The sequence below is a fragment of the Episyrphus balteatus genome, chromosome 1 (genome assembly GCF_945859705.1).
Source record: "Episyrphus balteatus chromosome 1, idEpiBalt1.1, whole genome shotgun sequence".
In the NCBI taxonomy this organism is placed as follows: Eukaryota; Metazoa; Arthropoda; class Insecta; order Diptera; family Syrphidae; genus Episyrphus; species Episyrphus balteatus.
Window position 1 is genome coordinate 141,868,550 of NC_079134.1, and position 14,884 is coordinate 141,883,433.

At 27.5% G+C, this 14,884-nt stretch overlaps 2 protein-coding genes across 6 annotated transcripts in view; both read right to left on the bottom strand.

The window, feature by feature from the left end:
* LOC129916545 (uncharacterized) overlaps positions 1-14,884 on the bottom strand; it is a 179,509-nt gene that overhangs the window by 52,104 nt on the left and 112,521 nt on the right. The window lies entirely within an intron of this gene.
* The window catches only part of LOC129916512 (homeobox protein orthopedia), a 68,887-nt gene continuing 59,637 nt past the window's right edge, over positions 5,635-14,884 (bottom strand). For 2 of the 5 annotated variants that reach the window (XM_055996520.1, XM_055996514.1), the window contains exons 4-7: positions 9,959-10,163; positions 9,635-9,760; positions 6,307-6,467; positions 5,636-6,183 (exon numbers count right to left, since the gene is read on the bottom strand). In XM_055996520.1, the coding sequence (XP_055852495.1) occupies positions 5,845-6,183; positions 6,307-6,467; positions 9,635-9,760; positions 9,959-10,163 (831 nt within the window). In that variant the 3' untranslated portion in view covers positions 5,636-5,844. Of the gene's footprint in view, positions 6,184-6,306; positions 6,468-9,634; positions 9,761-9,958; positions 10,164-14,884 lie in introns of all 5 variants that reach the window. The other 3 variants (XM_055996527.1, XM_055996542.1, XM_055996534.1) reach the window with 2 other exon arrangements.

The following is a 14,884-nucleotide window of genomic DNA, read 5'->3' on the forward strand; positions in this document are numbered from 1 at the left end:
GGAGGTACACTTTCTAAGAAAAAAAAAAAAAAACAAAAAAAAAACAACTTTCAGAATTCCATAAAAATCATCTGTACCAAATTTGAAGAAAATCCGTCCACCCGTTTAGGCTGTGGAAATGTGTACAGATGGACGCATAGACGCACGGACGGAATTGCGAGACCCACTTTTTTGGAATTCTCCATCATCGTAATGTTGGTTTCAATCAAAACCTCAAATTTTTTTTTCGATACTTGCCCTATAGAGCAAGTAAAAAAATAAAAATAAATAAATTGCACGACTGGGGTCGCACATACTCGCTCTTATGCTTAAAGTAACTATAATGTTAAAGCTTTTTATTCAAGAAATTTAAAATTCGATATTTTGAAGAAATTTCATAAGTAGTATAAAAAAATTAAATCTGTTTTTATAATTAATAAAACTCCGTTTTAAAATATCTTAAAAAAAAAACAAATATGCCATTTTATTTCTCGTATAAAAAGGTATTTTTAGAAAAAAAATTTTGAAAATTGTAGGAGCCGTTTTTTAAAAAAATAATTTTTTATATATAAAATTTTTTTAGCATTTTTCAAAAAAAAAGTTGGTATGCCATTTTGAAGAAATAATTAATTTACACATAAAAACTAAATTTCAAAATTTTTCATTGATCTGTTTTCAAAAAATTGATTTTTCAAAAAAAAATTTTGAAATATTTTTTAAAAAACCAAAAATGCGTTTTTTGAAAATTTTCTAAAATTTTAATATTATCTTTACTTACACACTTTTGTATAAAAATTTTCATTTAAATCGGGTTAATTTTGTACGAGATATTCAGAAACGAAAAAAACCTTTCTATGACAGGTACCGTTAATAACGGTACAAAAAACATTTTTTTTATTTAAAAAGTTGGCCCTTATGTGTAGTATTACACACAAAAATTTTAATCAAAATCGTTAGAGCCGTTTTTGAAAAAAATTAACTTTTCTATTTCCGTTATATGGCAGGTACCGTTAGTTTTGGTCATAAAAAAAAATTTCAATTTCCCCTCTAGGGAATCACCAAAAACTGCTAACTACCAATAGTGGAGTAACTAAAGCTCAAAAATTGGCAATATTAGGGAACCCGGCCGAACAGCTTAGATTTTGATGATCTTTTTTTTCAAACGTCGGTAATTAAAAATACTTTAAAGTCTATAGATTAAAAATTGCCGGTGTTGCCGTTTTGATTTTTTAAATTTATTTGAAGATTTTTGTGAACAAAAACAAATTTTTTTCAAAAATTTTTCTTAAATTTCATAAATTAATTGATGCCAAAAGATTTTCTAGGAAATTTAAGGAAAAAAAATATAAGGGAGTGAGGGACAATCTTCCATAGTTCAAGCGATAGATGCAATTTTCTTATTAATTGACTTCAAACACAAAAAAAAATATTTGAACACAACGGCAACACCTACCATATTCAAATATACATTTTTTAAAAGCTAGAAGCTTAGTCATATATGTAAAATTAAAATTAAGTTAATTGAATGAACGGCTTTTGAAAGAATGGTAATTGAACTCAGATTTTTGAAAAAAAAAAATTATTGAAAAAATTTTAACATGTCGTTTTTTAAACTTGGTCGTAATATAAAATGCATTTATTTTCAAATTTTTTTTGGCCGCATTTATTATGATTTCAAATTATAAAAGGAAATGTCAATATGTATTACGGTTTATGAAAAAAATTAAAAAGTATTTCATTTTCGAAGAACTTTTTTTAATAAAAGTTTTGAAAAAAAATGTAACTTATTTTTTTTTTAAAGTTCAACATCTAAACATAAAATTATTTTTTATTCATTTAATAACCCTTACTGTTGAAAGTAAAATATCAAAAATTTAAAGTTCCTATTTACCACAGTCTTTGAGAAAATTAATTATTTCAATGCAAACATTCAGTTTTAATAAAAAAAACCATTGAAATTGAAGTAATTTTCATTTTTTTTTTTTTCAAAAGTGTGATATATTTTACCTTTTTTGCTTCGAAATTCAACTGATAATATTTATGGCCAAAAATTTTTTTTAAATAAATTCATATTTTATTAGAAAAAGTTTGGAAAAAAGTCATTTTAAATTTTTCTAATAACATTTTTTTTTTTAATTCTGAGTTTGAGGACCATTTTTTCAAAAAGTCTTGATTAAATTTAGTGGATTTAAATTTAAGAGATATGAATGAGCTTCTGGCTTTTTAAAAATGTATTTTAAAATATTGTAGGTGTTGCCGTTGTTTTCAAAATATTTTTTTTGTGTTTGAGGTCAGAATGTTAGAAAATTGCATTTATCGCTTAAACGATGGAAGATTGTCCCTTACTGCCTTTTATATATTTTTCTTAAATTACCTAGAGAATCTTTTGCTATCATTTGTTTTATGAAATTTAAGCAAAAAAAATGGTTCAGTTAAAAAAAAATTAATTTTAATTTTAAAAAAACAATACGGCAACACCGGCAATTTTTAATCTATAGACTTTAAAGTATTTTTAATTACCTACGTTTGAAAAAAAAAATCGTCAAAATCAGAGCTGTTCGGCCGGGTTCCCTAATAATTTGCTTTAGTTACTCTACTACAAGTTTGAAGAAAATCACTTCACTCGTTTAGGCTGCAGCTCCAGATAGAGACAGACACACAGACAGACAGACAGACAGACAGACAGACAGACAGACAGACAGACAGACAGACAGACAGACAGACAGAATTGCCGGACCCACTTTTTTGGCATTCTCCATCATCGTAATGTCATGTAAAATTGTTATCTCGAGTTCGATTTTTTTTACGAATCCTAAACTTGCCCTATAGTACCTATATCGCAAATAAAAACGGTTAAATGTTAATGTTTTACCCCTATTTACACTATTAAATGGTGGAATTTTTAAAAATCCTTCATTAATATTCAGGTGGAACGGGAGCAAATGGCGTCGTGGATACTGTCATGGTTCATAGATTTATAAGACGTTATCAAGTCAAAACAAATTTGGATTCAGCTTACTCCGCAACCGGACCTCAAACAAATTTCTGGTTTTCATTTAGTAATAGGGCTTAAAAAGATCTTTCTTGATGTCTCAATCGATGGATTTTGACCAAATTTTTTAAAATTAATTTTTTTTCGACAAGGGGTACCCCTTGCCTTTTTTTCGAAAATCTTAAAAAAAATTAAAAATTACATTTTGAATTTTTTGTATTAAAGGGGTAATATCTAGTAGTAAGTGCGAAAAATTATGCTTCTTCGAGAATTTTGTTGTGAAGAGGCTTTCTAAAATAAATTAATATACACACATATGTACAATAAAATATTCATATAGCAAAATAAATGTATTTTAAGAATTCGCGATGTATTTACAAAAATATTGAGTTCCGTTATTTTTGTAGTAGATCTCCTAGAGGACTTCCACAAAACAAATGTCTGGCGGTGAGGAAGATATCTCTAATCCAAATCATTGAAAATAAGAAAAATTAAAAGATTAGTCTTAAAAATAGATAATACAGGTAATGAACGAAGGAATAGGCAGAATTTTGTTTTTTTACCAAATGGCGACTTCTCGAAGAAAAAAAAAAATCGTTTTTTAATAAGAAAATTTACACTTTAAAGTAATTTAAAAAATCAAATTATTGTCAGAAAAATTATTTCTTCTTTCACTACCTGACAAATCTCATCTATCGATGGATTTGGATTAATATTTTTAAAATTGCAATTTTTTTTGAAAATCTTAAAAAATAGATTTGTAATTGCTTTTAGTATGTTTTTTTCTTTTATAATAAAAATACATTCATATTTGCTTTCCATTGGAATTTTAACTGTTTGGTAAGAAATCAGAAAAAAAAAAAATAAAAAAAACATCATGAGACAATCCTTTTGAATGATAAGAAACATACACTTTTAAGTTAGGTAAAAAAAAAAACAACTTTTGAAAAACAAATTGAAAAAAAAAATCGGTGTACCCGTTTAGTCTGCAGCTTCATGTACACTGTACAGCTTCATGTGACGACTTACCGAACGACGTACGCACAGACCGACGCACGGTGACCATATTTTTAAATTCCAAATAATGATCTAAAGCAAAATTTAAACCCAACTCTTAACTGCGGTTTCTTTTATATTTCAAAAAATAACTCAGTAAAAAAAATACAAGGATTCAGTCTTTGCTTTAAGGTATTTCCATTGTAAAGGGTGTGACAGAATTATTTCATTTTTTGTTTCTGACTTGTGTACTATTCACTTAAACAGGTATTTAGTACCTTCAATACCTAATGTATTTAGTAATTAATATTTATTTTTTTCAATTACTTTTTGTTAAGCTCTCTTTTAAAGTCACAATCTCTTAACGGGTGTGACGTAAGGAAATCGATTGAACCTGCTTCAAAGTTTGGTTAACTTGCGAGGAATTGCCATTAGTTTGTTAAAAATCATATAGCTAGTTGACTGATCTTCAACTGTTGGCTATTTTACATCATTTAAGAGTTTCCGAAGTCACATATGTACTTCAATTAAATTAATGAACAGTTCATAACGGATGGTCACCACAGTACCTATAGAATAAGTAAAAAAAAAATAGAAGTACCATTTAAGCCAATTAGATATATCTATTTCAAAAATATCAAGTTTTAAATAAAAATACCTATTAAAAAAATTAAAATCAACCAAAACTTCATTACATTTATCTTTATATTTAATATATCATTTTATTATTATAATTAATACAGCTTTATATTCTTATTCGATAAATATTACATATTTATTTATTTATATCTACGATACTTATTCTGTATGTTTTTTTTTTTCATTTATTTTTTTAAATTATTTATATATTTTATATAGATTTCGTATACCGAACATTTTTTTTTTTATTTCATAAACATTTTGTTAAATTTTATTTTGCTTCATTTAATATTCTTATTTATAAAATTTATTGTTTTCAATTTCATTTAAAATTAATTTCTTAAAAATTTTCACATCTGTACACTTGCACAAAAAATTATAAATATTGCATATATACACTTTTACGTATACATATTGATTGAATTTAATATTTAAAAAAAAAATTAAATTAAATTTAACATAATTTTTTAAACAAAAATAATATTTTGTAAAGAAGATAATTTTTGTAATTATCTTTTTATTATTTTTTAATTTTATTTTTATTACATGATTATTTTTTTTTAAATGCATTCTACATGATTTATTTTTTTTTTTATAATTTTTGTAAACATTATAGGAAATATTCTATTTTGTATGAAAATTTTAAAATATTCATTTATGTATATAATAATAGCCTATTAATCTATTTTTTTTTCTTTTATTAAATATATATATGATTTTTTTTAAATTATTATTTTCAATTAGCGGGGACTAAAGAATTCCCATTTTTATAAATCGGCATTGAGAATTCTGTGGTGAAGCAAAAAACAAATTATTGTAGAATTTGTTTTTCAAACATCGTATACATTATTTTAAGTCTTTTTCCGTTTCATATATTTTTTTTTTATATTTTATAAATTAAATTTAAAAATTTTCTTTTTGAATTATTATCATTTTTATATTTAAAAAAAAATATTAGAAAATTAAACAAAATTAATACTGGTTTAATTTTTTTTTTTAATTTTTAACTTAATTAGGTAAATAAAAATAAAATTTAATTTTTTAAATTTTCATTTAGCTATGTTGTTGTTTTTTATTTTAAACTTGCCTGTACCCCATATCTGTCAACTAGAATAATACAATATTTTTTATTGCATTAGTCTATGCACAAACCCATTTCAGTTTTGTAGGAAATCATGATTTCCACAATTATTGTTGATGCTGTAATCCGAAAAGCTTTCAAAGCTTTTCAACAAATTTCAGTAGACCGAATTATGGTGCTCGTATTGGTTGTGTGTTGCATGATGCAAGTATGAAGGTATTGAAGATGCATTTAATTCAGAAGCTCGCCGTCGTAGCGCTGCTATACTATGTCCTCGCCATACATCTTCATCGCCTTCGGTCGGTGATTGGAGACTTTGGCAATTCGATACAATGTGATGGTGGTTGGTTGTGTCCTGATTGTGGGATTGTTGCGATGGTGGTTGATGTTGTTGCTGCTGCTGTTGTTGTTGCTGCTGTTGTTGTTGCTGCTGTTGTTGTTGTTGGTGAGATTGTTGCTGTTGGTGTTGTTGAGCAGCTTGCTGTTGTTGCTGGTTCTGGAATTGGATAAAGGACATTTTTATTTTATGGCATAGTTAAATCTTATGGGATGTTTAAGGACATTTAAATGCAGGGATGTTCTTTTTAATTGTGAATAAGTATCATTTTTAAAGACTTACCATTTGATCGCCATTGACTTCATTCTGACTAGCATTCTGTTGATTGGAGAGAGGAGGAGTGACCGATGAGCAAGAATTTATATTCGGCGGTGTGCTCGTAGTTGGCGAATTACCAGTACAGCCTACACCGCCAACAGAGTGTTGATACATCATAGAGTCACCTATGGAAGAAATAATAGAATTTTTTTAAAATTTGGTTTTGTTTGTTTGTAACTAATTTTACAATGACTTATTAAATAACGTATAGTATGTCAATGCTTTCTTATTTTGTTTCATTTAAAACTGTTGTATATTTAAAAAATTTAACTTAAACAAAAAACGAGGCATTGTTATGGTGGAAAATGTAAAAAAAAATTGGATTCTAAATTTTGTCTTGTAGGGAATTCAGACTCTGCAGATTTTTCAAAAAATAAACTGTTGAATTTAATAAAAAATCTATTTTTAAAATTTAATTTGAAAACCGGTATTGATTTTATTTTTGTAGACAAAATTTAAACTTGTTGAATATTAAATTACTACGAATAGAACACAGATTTTCAGAAAAAAAAAAAATTAAAAAGATGGGTTTTATTAAATTGCTTCAACGATTCTGAATAGATGAATTTTTTAAAAACATTTTTAGCATTTAAATTTAATGAAATTCAAAAATTTTTTTATAAATAGTATTAAAAAATTCAATCCAAATGAAATACCTTTTCATCAATATATAACAAAAAAAAAAAAAAACAAAAAAAAAATTGCTACCCTCAAGAAACTTGGCAAAATGTTTGTCTATAGAAAAAATTGGGTGGAAGTGGAAGGGTATTTTTTTGCGGACAAGGTGAAGGTCAAAAATATAGTGAAAAAAACTGTCTGTTGAATATTATCATATGACACATGTTTTCAAGGTATTTTTTGATGCTGAATCTAATGACATAAAAAAAGTAAATACGATTGCTCGAAGAGAAGTTATTGCTAATTAAAAACAAGGATGCTTGTTTTTTGACTTCAACAGGTAAAATATAACCGAAACCCATGTGAAAAACATGCTATACTGATTCTGGAAAGGTTTAAGATAAAGGAGGGACAAAGGATTCATAAAGTTTTTAAATTTTTTTTGGTGAAAGGGTGTTTTTTTTGGTGGGTTGAGTTGTGTGTAAGAAAAGTGTCATAACAGCTGACTTACATTTTGTTAATTTTTTAAACTTGGTGAAAAAGTAATGTCTGTTATAAGAACTAAGAATCAACAGAGTCTACAAAACTATCTTGAGTGAAAGGGTGTTTTTTTTTTTTTAAGAAATGATGAAATTCGGAATCAGTACCACAAAAACTGGGAAAAATTGTTACACCAATTGTTACACCAATCATCAAAATATTTAAGGTGAAAGGGTGTTTTTTTTTTTTTTTTTTTTTAATAAGGAAAATCCGCGATAAGTTCGATAAAATCAATGGTATAAAAGCTACGCTTACGAAACTTATTAAAAATGTTGTCTTTCCCATGGGAATTACGAATAAAACAAAGGCTATACCTGCATTTTTTTCATGTGAAAGGGTGTTTTTTTTTAGAAAAATGTGTAATACTAGTGGTACTCTATTGAAATTCAGTAACATAATTTACTTTTAAGATTAGAAACAGGAATCTAAAGTGTCCATAAGAATATCATGGTTTTTTTTTTTTTAGTAAAGAAAATTGATGTACCACCCTAATAAAATTTGGTAAAAACCTTTCATTTGGGATAGAGAGCAAGAATAATAAGTTTTCATACAAAAATTTTGGGGGATTGGGTGTTTTTTTTTTTAGGAAACAATGAAATATGTAGGTAATTGGTCCCAAAAAGCAAATGATTAACTAATTTAATTTTTTGTTTTGATGGTAAATTGAACTTTTATACTTAAGTTCTTAAACGTTACATTGACTTTTTGGGACCAATTACAGATTTAACTGTCTCTTGAAAAAAAAACCCCCTTTTACACACATTTTCTCTACACTAAAAAAACACCTTTTCATTTGAAAAAAATTTTTAGACATATTTTATTCGTAGTGTCCATGGTACACTGAGGTAAAAAATAACTTAAAATCAACGAAAACCACGTTGATTCAACTATTTTTCGAAATGATTTTGCATTGAAGACGAAAATTTTAAAATCAAAGTAGAACATCATTAGTTTAAAGTGGTTTACCGTTATAAGACATCTTTAAATAAAAGTTGTTTCAACTTCAAAAAAAAGCATCAATTTATTAAAAAAATAGAAAAAATGGACAGCCGCCTGGGGATCGAACCTACAACTCTTTTGTTACTAGGCGAATGCTTTACGAACGTGCTATCTCACTGTTGAAAATTAGACTGATAAAATGCAACAAAAGCTGAAGTCCGACAAAAATAAAAAAAATTTCTTACGTTGTTTCAATTTTATTTTGAAGAAGTTTCATGTTAATTTTTTTCAACATTAAATCAACGTTGAACATTTTACATTTTACGTTGCGTTTTTTTCCTCAGTGTAAAGACAACATTTTTATTAAATTTCGTAAAGGCACTTTTATAATATTAATTTTATATGACTTATTGCGGGTTTTCCTTGATTCACAAAAAAAAAAAACACCCTTTCACATAAAATATTTTTATAGACTGCTTAGATTCCTGGTTTCTGACTTTCTGTTATAAATGAACTGAGTTGCGGTTGCGTACCCTTGTTACATAATTCAACAATTCAATAGTTGAGTAATTTGATTTAAAACCAATTTTTGTTTTCGTAAAGAAATTATAATATTTTCCCAACAAAAATTAATAAAATGAAACAATAGAAAAAAAAACTTCACTAAGAAAAAGTCATAGTTTAATTTTGAAAAATAAAATTGTAGTGTTCGATTTAATTTATTTCCCTAAAAAATGCATTGAGCTATATTTTGTTCGTAGTCGTGATTAATTTTTTTGTATTTGTGAGGTGTGAGTCGGTTTTCAAAAAATCACTTAGCACTTCGAGGCCAACGACAACATGCAGTTGTTAATTGGCTAATTAAACAGAAGTCAAAAACTTCGTGATGGTCGATTTTTTGTTGTTTCCTCTTCTTTTTATTTTTAATACGAAATTTTATGTATTTTAACTTTTTTAATTGTGTCAATAAAAAATTCATAAATAAATCAAAATAAAAAAAAATATCCAGTCAGCCACCGACTACTTGACCTTTTTATTGACCATTCCGGTAGTCTTTCAAGTTTGTTTAGATACAGAAATTTTATTTAAAATACATTAATGTGAAATTTGTTAAAAAACAATAAAAAAAAGGATATTTAATATGTTGTAGATAGTTTAAATAAATGTTTTTTTTTTAGTAACAAATTTCACCTACCTAATGCATTTAATCCATAATGTTGATAACTCCCCGCACCCATTGCTGAACTTATGTTAATACTTGAATTAAGACCACTATTTAATGAAGATGTGAGTGAGGACGATTGATTTAGTTGACCAAAACCTTTTATTAAATTTTAATTTTAATAATTTAGTTTAGTAAACATGCAACATTATAATTATGTGTTAGCGTTTAAGAAAAAGAAATAGAGAAAAAGAAAGAGGAAGAGAGAAATAAAATTACATTTGTTAGTTTTAAAAATTAAATTCTATTTTAATTAGTTTTCATTGTTTTTTTTTAATTTATTTTGTTTTAACTAACCAGCTGTCATGGGATTGACACCGACACTCCATCGATCACCGCCAAACATTGATGAGCCACACAACCCTTCGCTCATTGCAATATTCGTTATGTTTGCACCGAAGGGTGGTAATCCGTGGGACGGCAAGAGAGCACCGGGGGTACGGAAGACATTGGTAGTCTTCTTGCGTTTCTTCCATTTGGCTCGGCGATTTTGAAACCAAACCTGAAAGAGAAAAATAAAAGAAAAATAACTGTTATTTATAAAATGGAATAAAATTATTTAAGACTGATTAAAATTAAAACAATTTTGTAATTATGTGTGTAACCTTAAAAATGTCTTCATATCAATACTTTGTCTAGCAAATTTTGCAATATGTAGTCAATCATCGATATGTAAGCAATGTAACAAGAAAAAAAAAGGGATTATTTTGTGCCCAAAAAAGGTCATTAAGACTTCATGACGATTTTGATTTTTTAACTTCTACTTTTGAAGTTATATATCAGTTATATTAAAATAATATATTTCTAAGACGGTTGGCGTAAACGTTTTTAAGCAGCTTTAAAATTTTATTAAAAAATTATATTTTTTTTTTGATTTTTTAAATAAAATTTTTGAAAATGCTAATATTTTAAAAATGTTGCTTTTATGTGTTAAGTAGGTAGTTACCCTACTAACAATTTTGCTTCTATAATGCTTTACAGAAGCAACAATTGCATCTGTAAGGCTTTATAGAAGCAAAATTGTTTGTCGGATACTGCGTTCTTAAAAATAGTATACTTTATGTAGGTAAGCATTCCACAGGTTTTGGTACTAGATTTGGATTTTTTCTTTTTTTGACTTTGTCCGTTTCAGCTGTGTAACCTCCATATACATATTTGGGAATTAAAAAATACCATTGAATCAACATAGATAAGCAGTTTAATTTTTTAATTTTGCCTTTTTTTTTGCCTTTTTTTTGGTTTTTAGGATTTTTTTTTTTGAAATTTTTTGTCTTTTTTTGTCTATTTAGGGTAAATTAGGGCATTATGGCATACCTAAGCACAAACTCAAATAACTTTACTACGGATAACAATTTTTACTTCAATAATTTTTTTTTATTATTAAATTTTATAAAAAACGGAACATAAATAAATTATTTGAGAATAGAAGCAAAAGCTTTTTAACAAACAAATAAATTAAATTAAAAATAGTCAAAAAAAAAAAACCATATTGCCCTATGTACGGGCAATATATGGCGAACCCCATTTACATCGGAGCCCTTTACTTTTTTTAACGTACATTCGGCATTTCTGAAACATAATTATCATAAAATTAACGTCAAATTGAGGTTATTTTGAAATTAAAAAATGCAGACATTATATAAGTTACTTTTGAAATTAGAAACTTCATAAGGGCATTATGGCGCAGTCGTGTATAATGTCGCGCCCTAATGCCCTTATTGCATCTGCCATCTGCGCCATATTGCAAAATATACACATATTCACAAAACACCAAAAACCAAACACATTTCTTACTTCATTTAAAATATTAGGGGAAAGTGGCCTAAAATGGCACCCCAAGGTAAAATGGCTCCCTGGCTAGAAATCGTAGAATCGAAAATAATTAGAAAGTTTTATGAACGCGATTCTTTAGTTTATCTTACAAAACCAACATATACGAAATTTCAGCAACTTCAAGCCATTATTTAAAATTTGACAGGTCAAACTGTCTCTATCCACCTCAAAAAGTACACTCGTTATAATTTTGTGAATTTTTTTTTGCAAAAAAAAAGTATAAAAAACATTGTATTTTGGAAAAAGAAGTTAATGTATGTACGCATGAAGTATTTCTTATTAATTTACTGAAATAAGTTGGTTTAAAACGATTTTAAATTTTTTGGTGTAAAAATTAAATTGAAAAAACTCAAAATGGGCAAAATGGCCTACCTAGTGCTCGGGTAAAATGGCATACCAATTTCACATGCCATTTTAAATTTTTTTCACATTTTCATTTTTTAAAGTAAAAATAGTTGCTATTTATGAACGATGTACAGAGAGGAAGTCCTGGACTGAGGAAAGCCCTTGATTCCGTCAAAAAACCTGGAAAAAAGCATCCAAAACATTCAAAGTTGCAAAAACTGCAAAACTACGAGACGAGCAACCAACATGAACTGGGTTTTAAATGACTGGATGAAAGATCTGGGGGGATTAAGCACCACTTGTTTCAAGAAAATGAAAAAGGAACCCTTTGACTCAATTTGGCATTTAAAATAACGTATGTTTGGACAGTGTGCCATTTTACCCGGGTAAATTTGATCAGTGAAATTTGTAGACGTCTTGAAAATTAAAAAAATTAAATACTTTTTGAAACTTTTTTAACTCGCTAATAAAAAAAATTTGAGAGTAATATATTAAACTTTGAAAAGTATATACCATTTAAGTTTGAATGCTACTGTTTTTCGAGATACACGACATTTTCCTTAGGGGGGCCATTTTAGGCCACCTTCCCCTACAAGTTATATAACCAAAATAAAACTGTACTCTGCATTCCACTCTTCACAACAAACACGTGCACTGTATAGTTACCGAGATACACACAAACAAAAATAAAGCGATATTATATTGGAACCCAGAACCGGTAATTTTTTTTTTGTTTTTTTTTTTTTTTTGGCACAAAAATAATAGCACTGACCTGCGATCGTCAGCCGGCACGTGTTCAACGAAGACAGAAGTTTCTGCATTGGTTTTATCTAAATATGAGTATTGGAAGTATGGTAGTTGAGAGGTGCGCCATAATGCCCGGTGTGCCATAATGCCCGAAGTTACCCTATGCCTATTTTTGCCACTTTTATTTGTGTAACATAATTTTAAGAAAACAAGAAATGAAATTTCTTATTTCTTATTTCTATATCGTTTTTCCCAAACATTTCAATAAATTTTGAAAAATCAGAAAAAAATAGTTGAACCATAATTACTGGCGAATTCTCGGAAACATTAAAGTGAATAACGTCAACAGTTTCAAATCGGGCCCACTGGTTTCTGCTCAAGCAGAGAGGGGTTTCAGCTCATTTAATATAATACGCTTCTTAGAGACAATAATAGGAGGCTGTTACCTGAAAACGTTGAAAAGCTATAAGTAGTTCAATGCTTTTATAACTAAATATCAAGTTTTTTTTTTTGTTGATTTTTATTTGCCTTTTTTGAATTTTTTAGGTCACAAAAATTCTTTCCCTGATCATTAGCTTTTCAATTCATCATTTTCACCGAATTTAACTGAAATTGGATTTTAGTCACAGGGTGTTTGAGAGTAGAATTTCCGAATCTTTCAAAATATAGATGGTAAAATTCTGTCTGGATACCTTTAATTTAAAGTCAAGAGTTAATTTTTCTGACCCCCTAGCTTTTATCTGTCCTGTATTATACAAATGCACCTACAAACATACTAAAACATTTTGTTTTTTAGAAGTTTAATAAAAAAAAAACGATTTTTTCATATTTTATAACTTTTTGATACCTAATGTACTTTTAAAAAAATTGTATCTGCTCGAAATTGTTCATTTTTAATAAACTGACTTCGGCAGCGCTGGAATATAAGTTCCAGATACATTACACCCAGTTTTATTTTTAACGGTTTATATCCCAATCGAGTTTTGGACTTATGTCCCATCGATCCTTGGGAAAATGTTTCCACTGAGGCACTTCTGTGTTCTTTCAAAAAATTTAAGATATTCACTAATAAAAAATGTAACTTCGTTCCAAAATTCGATTTTCTTCATACTAAAACAAAAAACAAGGATTTTTTTTACTACGAGTTACTAAAATAGCTATAAATTGAATTAAAACAACCTAACATCTTCACCAAAACTTCTTAAGTTCATCGAAACCGCTAAAACAATAAACCTAATTGCTTGTTCTAAAAACAGAAAAGAGATTCCTCCCATGTTATAGAATTTTCAATATATTTCCTTAAAAACACTGTTAAATTTAATTAGACATCATCTTTGGTTGCCCACTCATAATAATTATTATGCAAAATCATCATCAAACTATTCGCCTTTCGCCAAACAACAAGACCAATCATTAAAACTAGTTGTTGTATAATTTTGATAATATAAGCAATATCCAAATAGTAAACACGCTAACATAACATCATTTTAATAAAGATCAATTATTACATATACGTCTTTTACACGTGAGTTAATATGTTTAAGCATTGTTATAGATAGCTACATACCATCTATGTGCAACATATACAAGTAGTTACATCACAATAATATCCTTGCATGCATCTAAACCGAAAGGCATCTCCTTGTAGATGGCGATAACTTATGGAGATTTATGCGATGTTTGGTCAAAATACAAGACTAACCATTACTCCGCACAACAAGTCTCTCATTTGGAATATATATGGATTGAGAAGATTTTAATATAGCTTAAACCATGGAAGGTAGAAGGAAGTTTTCTACTTACTCATGCTAAGTTTGTATGTAAATTTTGACATTTTTGGAATATGATGTTCATATACACTCCATTCAACTTGTTTATGTATTTTACCTTTATTCTAACAAACTAATCTTCAAGGGCACTTCTACTGAATGCTACGGAGTTTATATTTATGAATTTAAACTTCTTCGTTCTTAGGATTAGACTATCGGAAATCAAATGAAATTCTATACATTTTATTTGAAAATTATTCAAATTGGTTATGATGCAGAAACTAATTGACAAACAAACATGAAACATGATGAATTCATGGAGGAAGATACCTACATTTGGTAGAAAAAAAAAAAAAAAAATGATTTTCTATAAAATCGTTTTACGGAAGATAATTTTACGTGATAACGTTATAATTTATAATTTTTGAAGCTAAATATACTAAAAAACCGAAAAAAAAAATAATTAAAATTAATTAAATTAAAATTAAGGGGGGTCATTCCGTAATTTTGAAAACGATAATCGAATCGA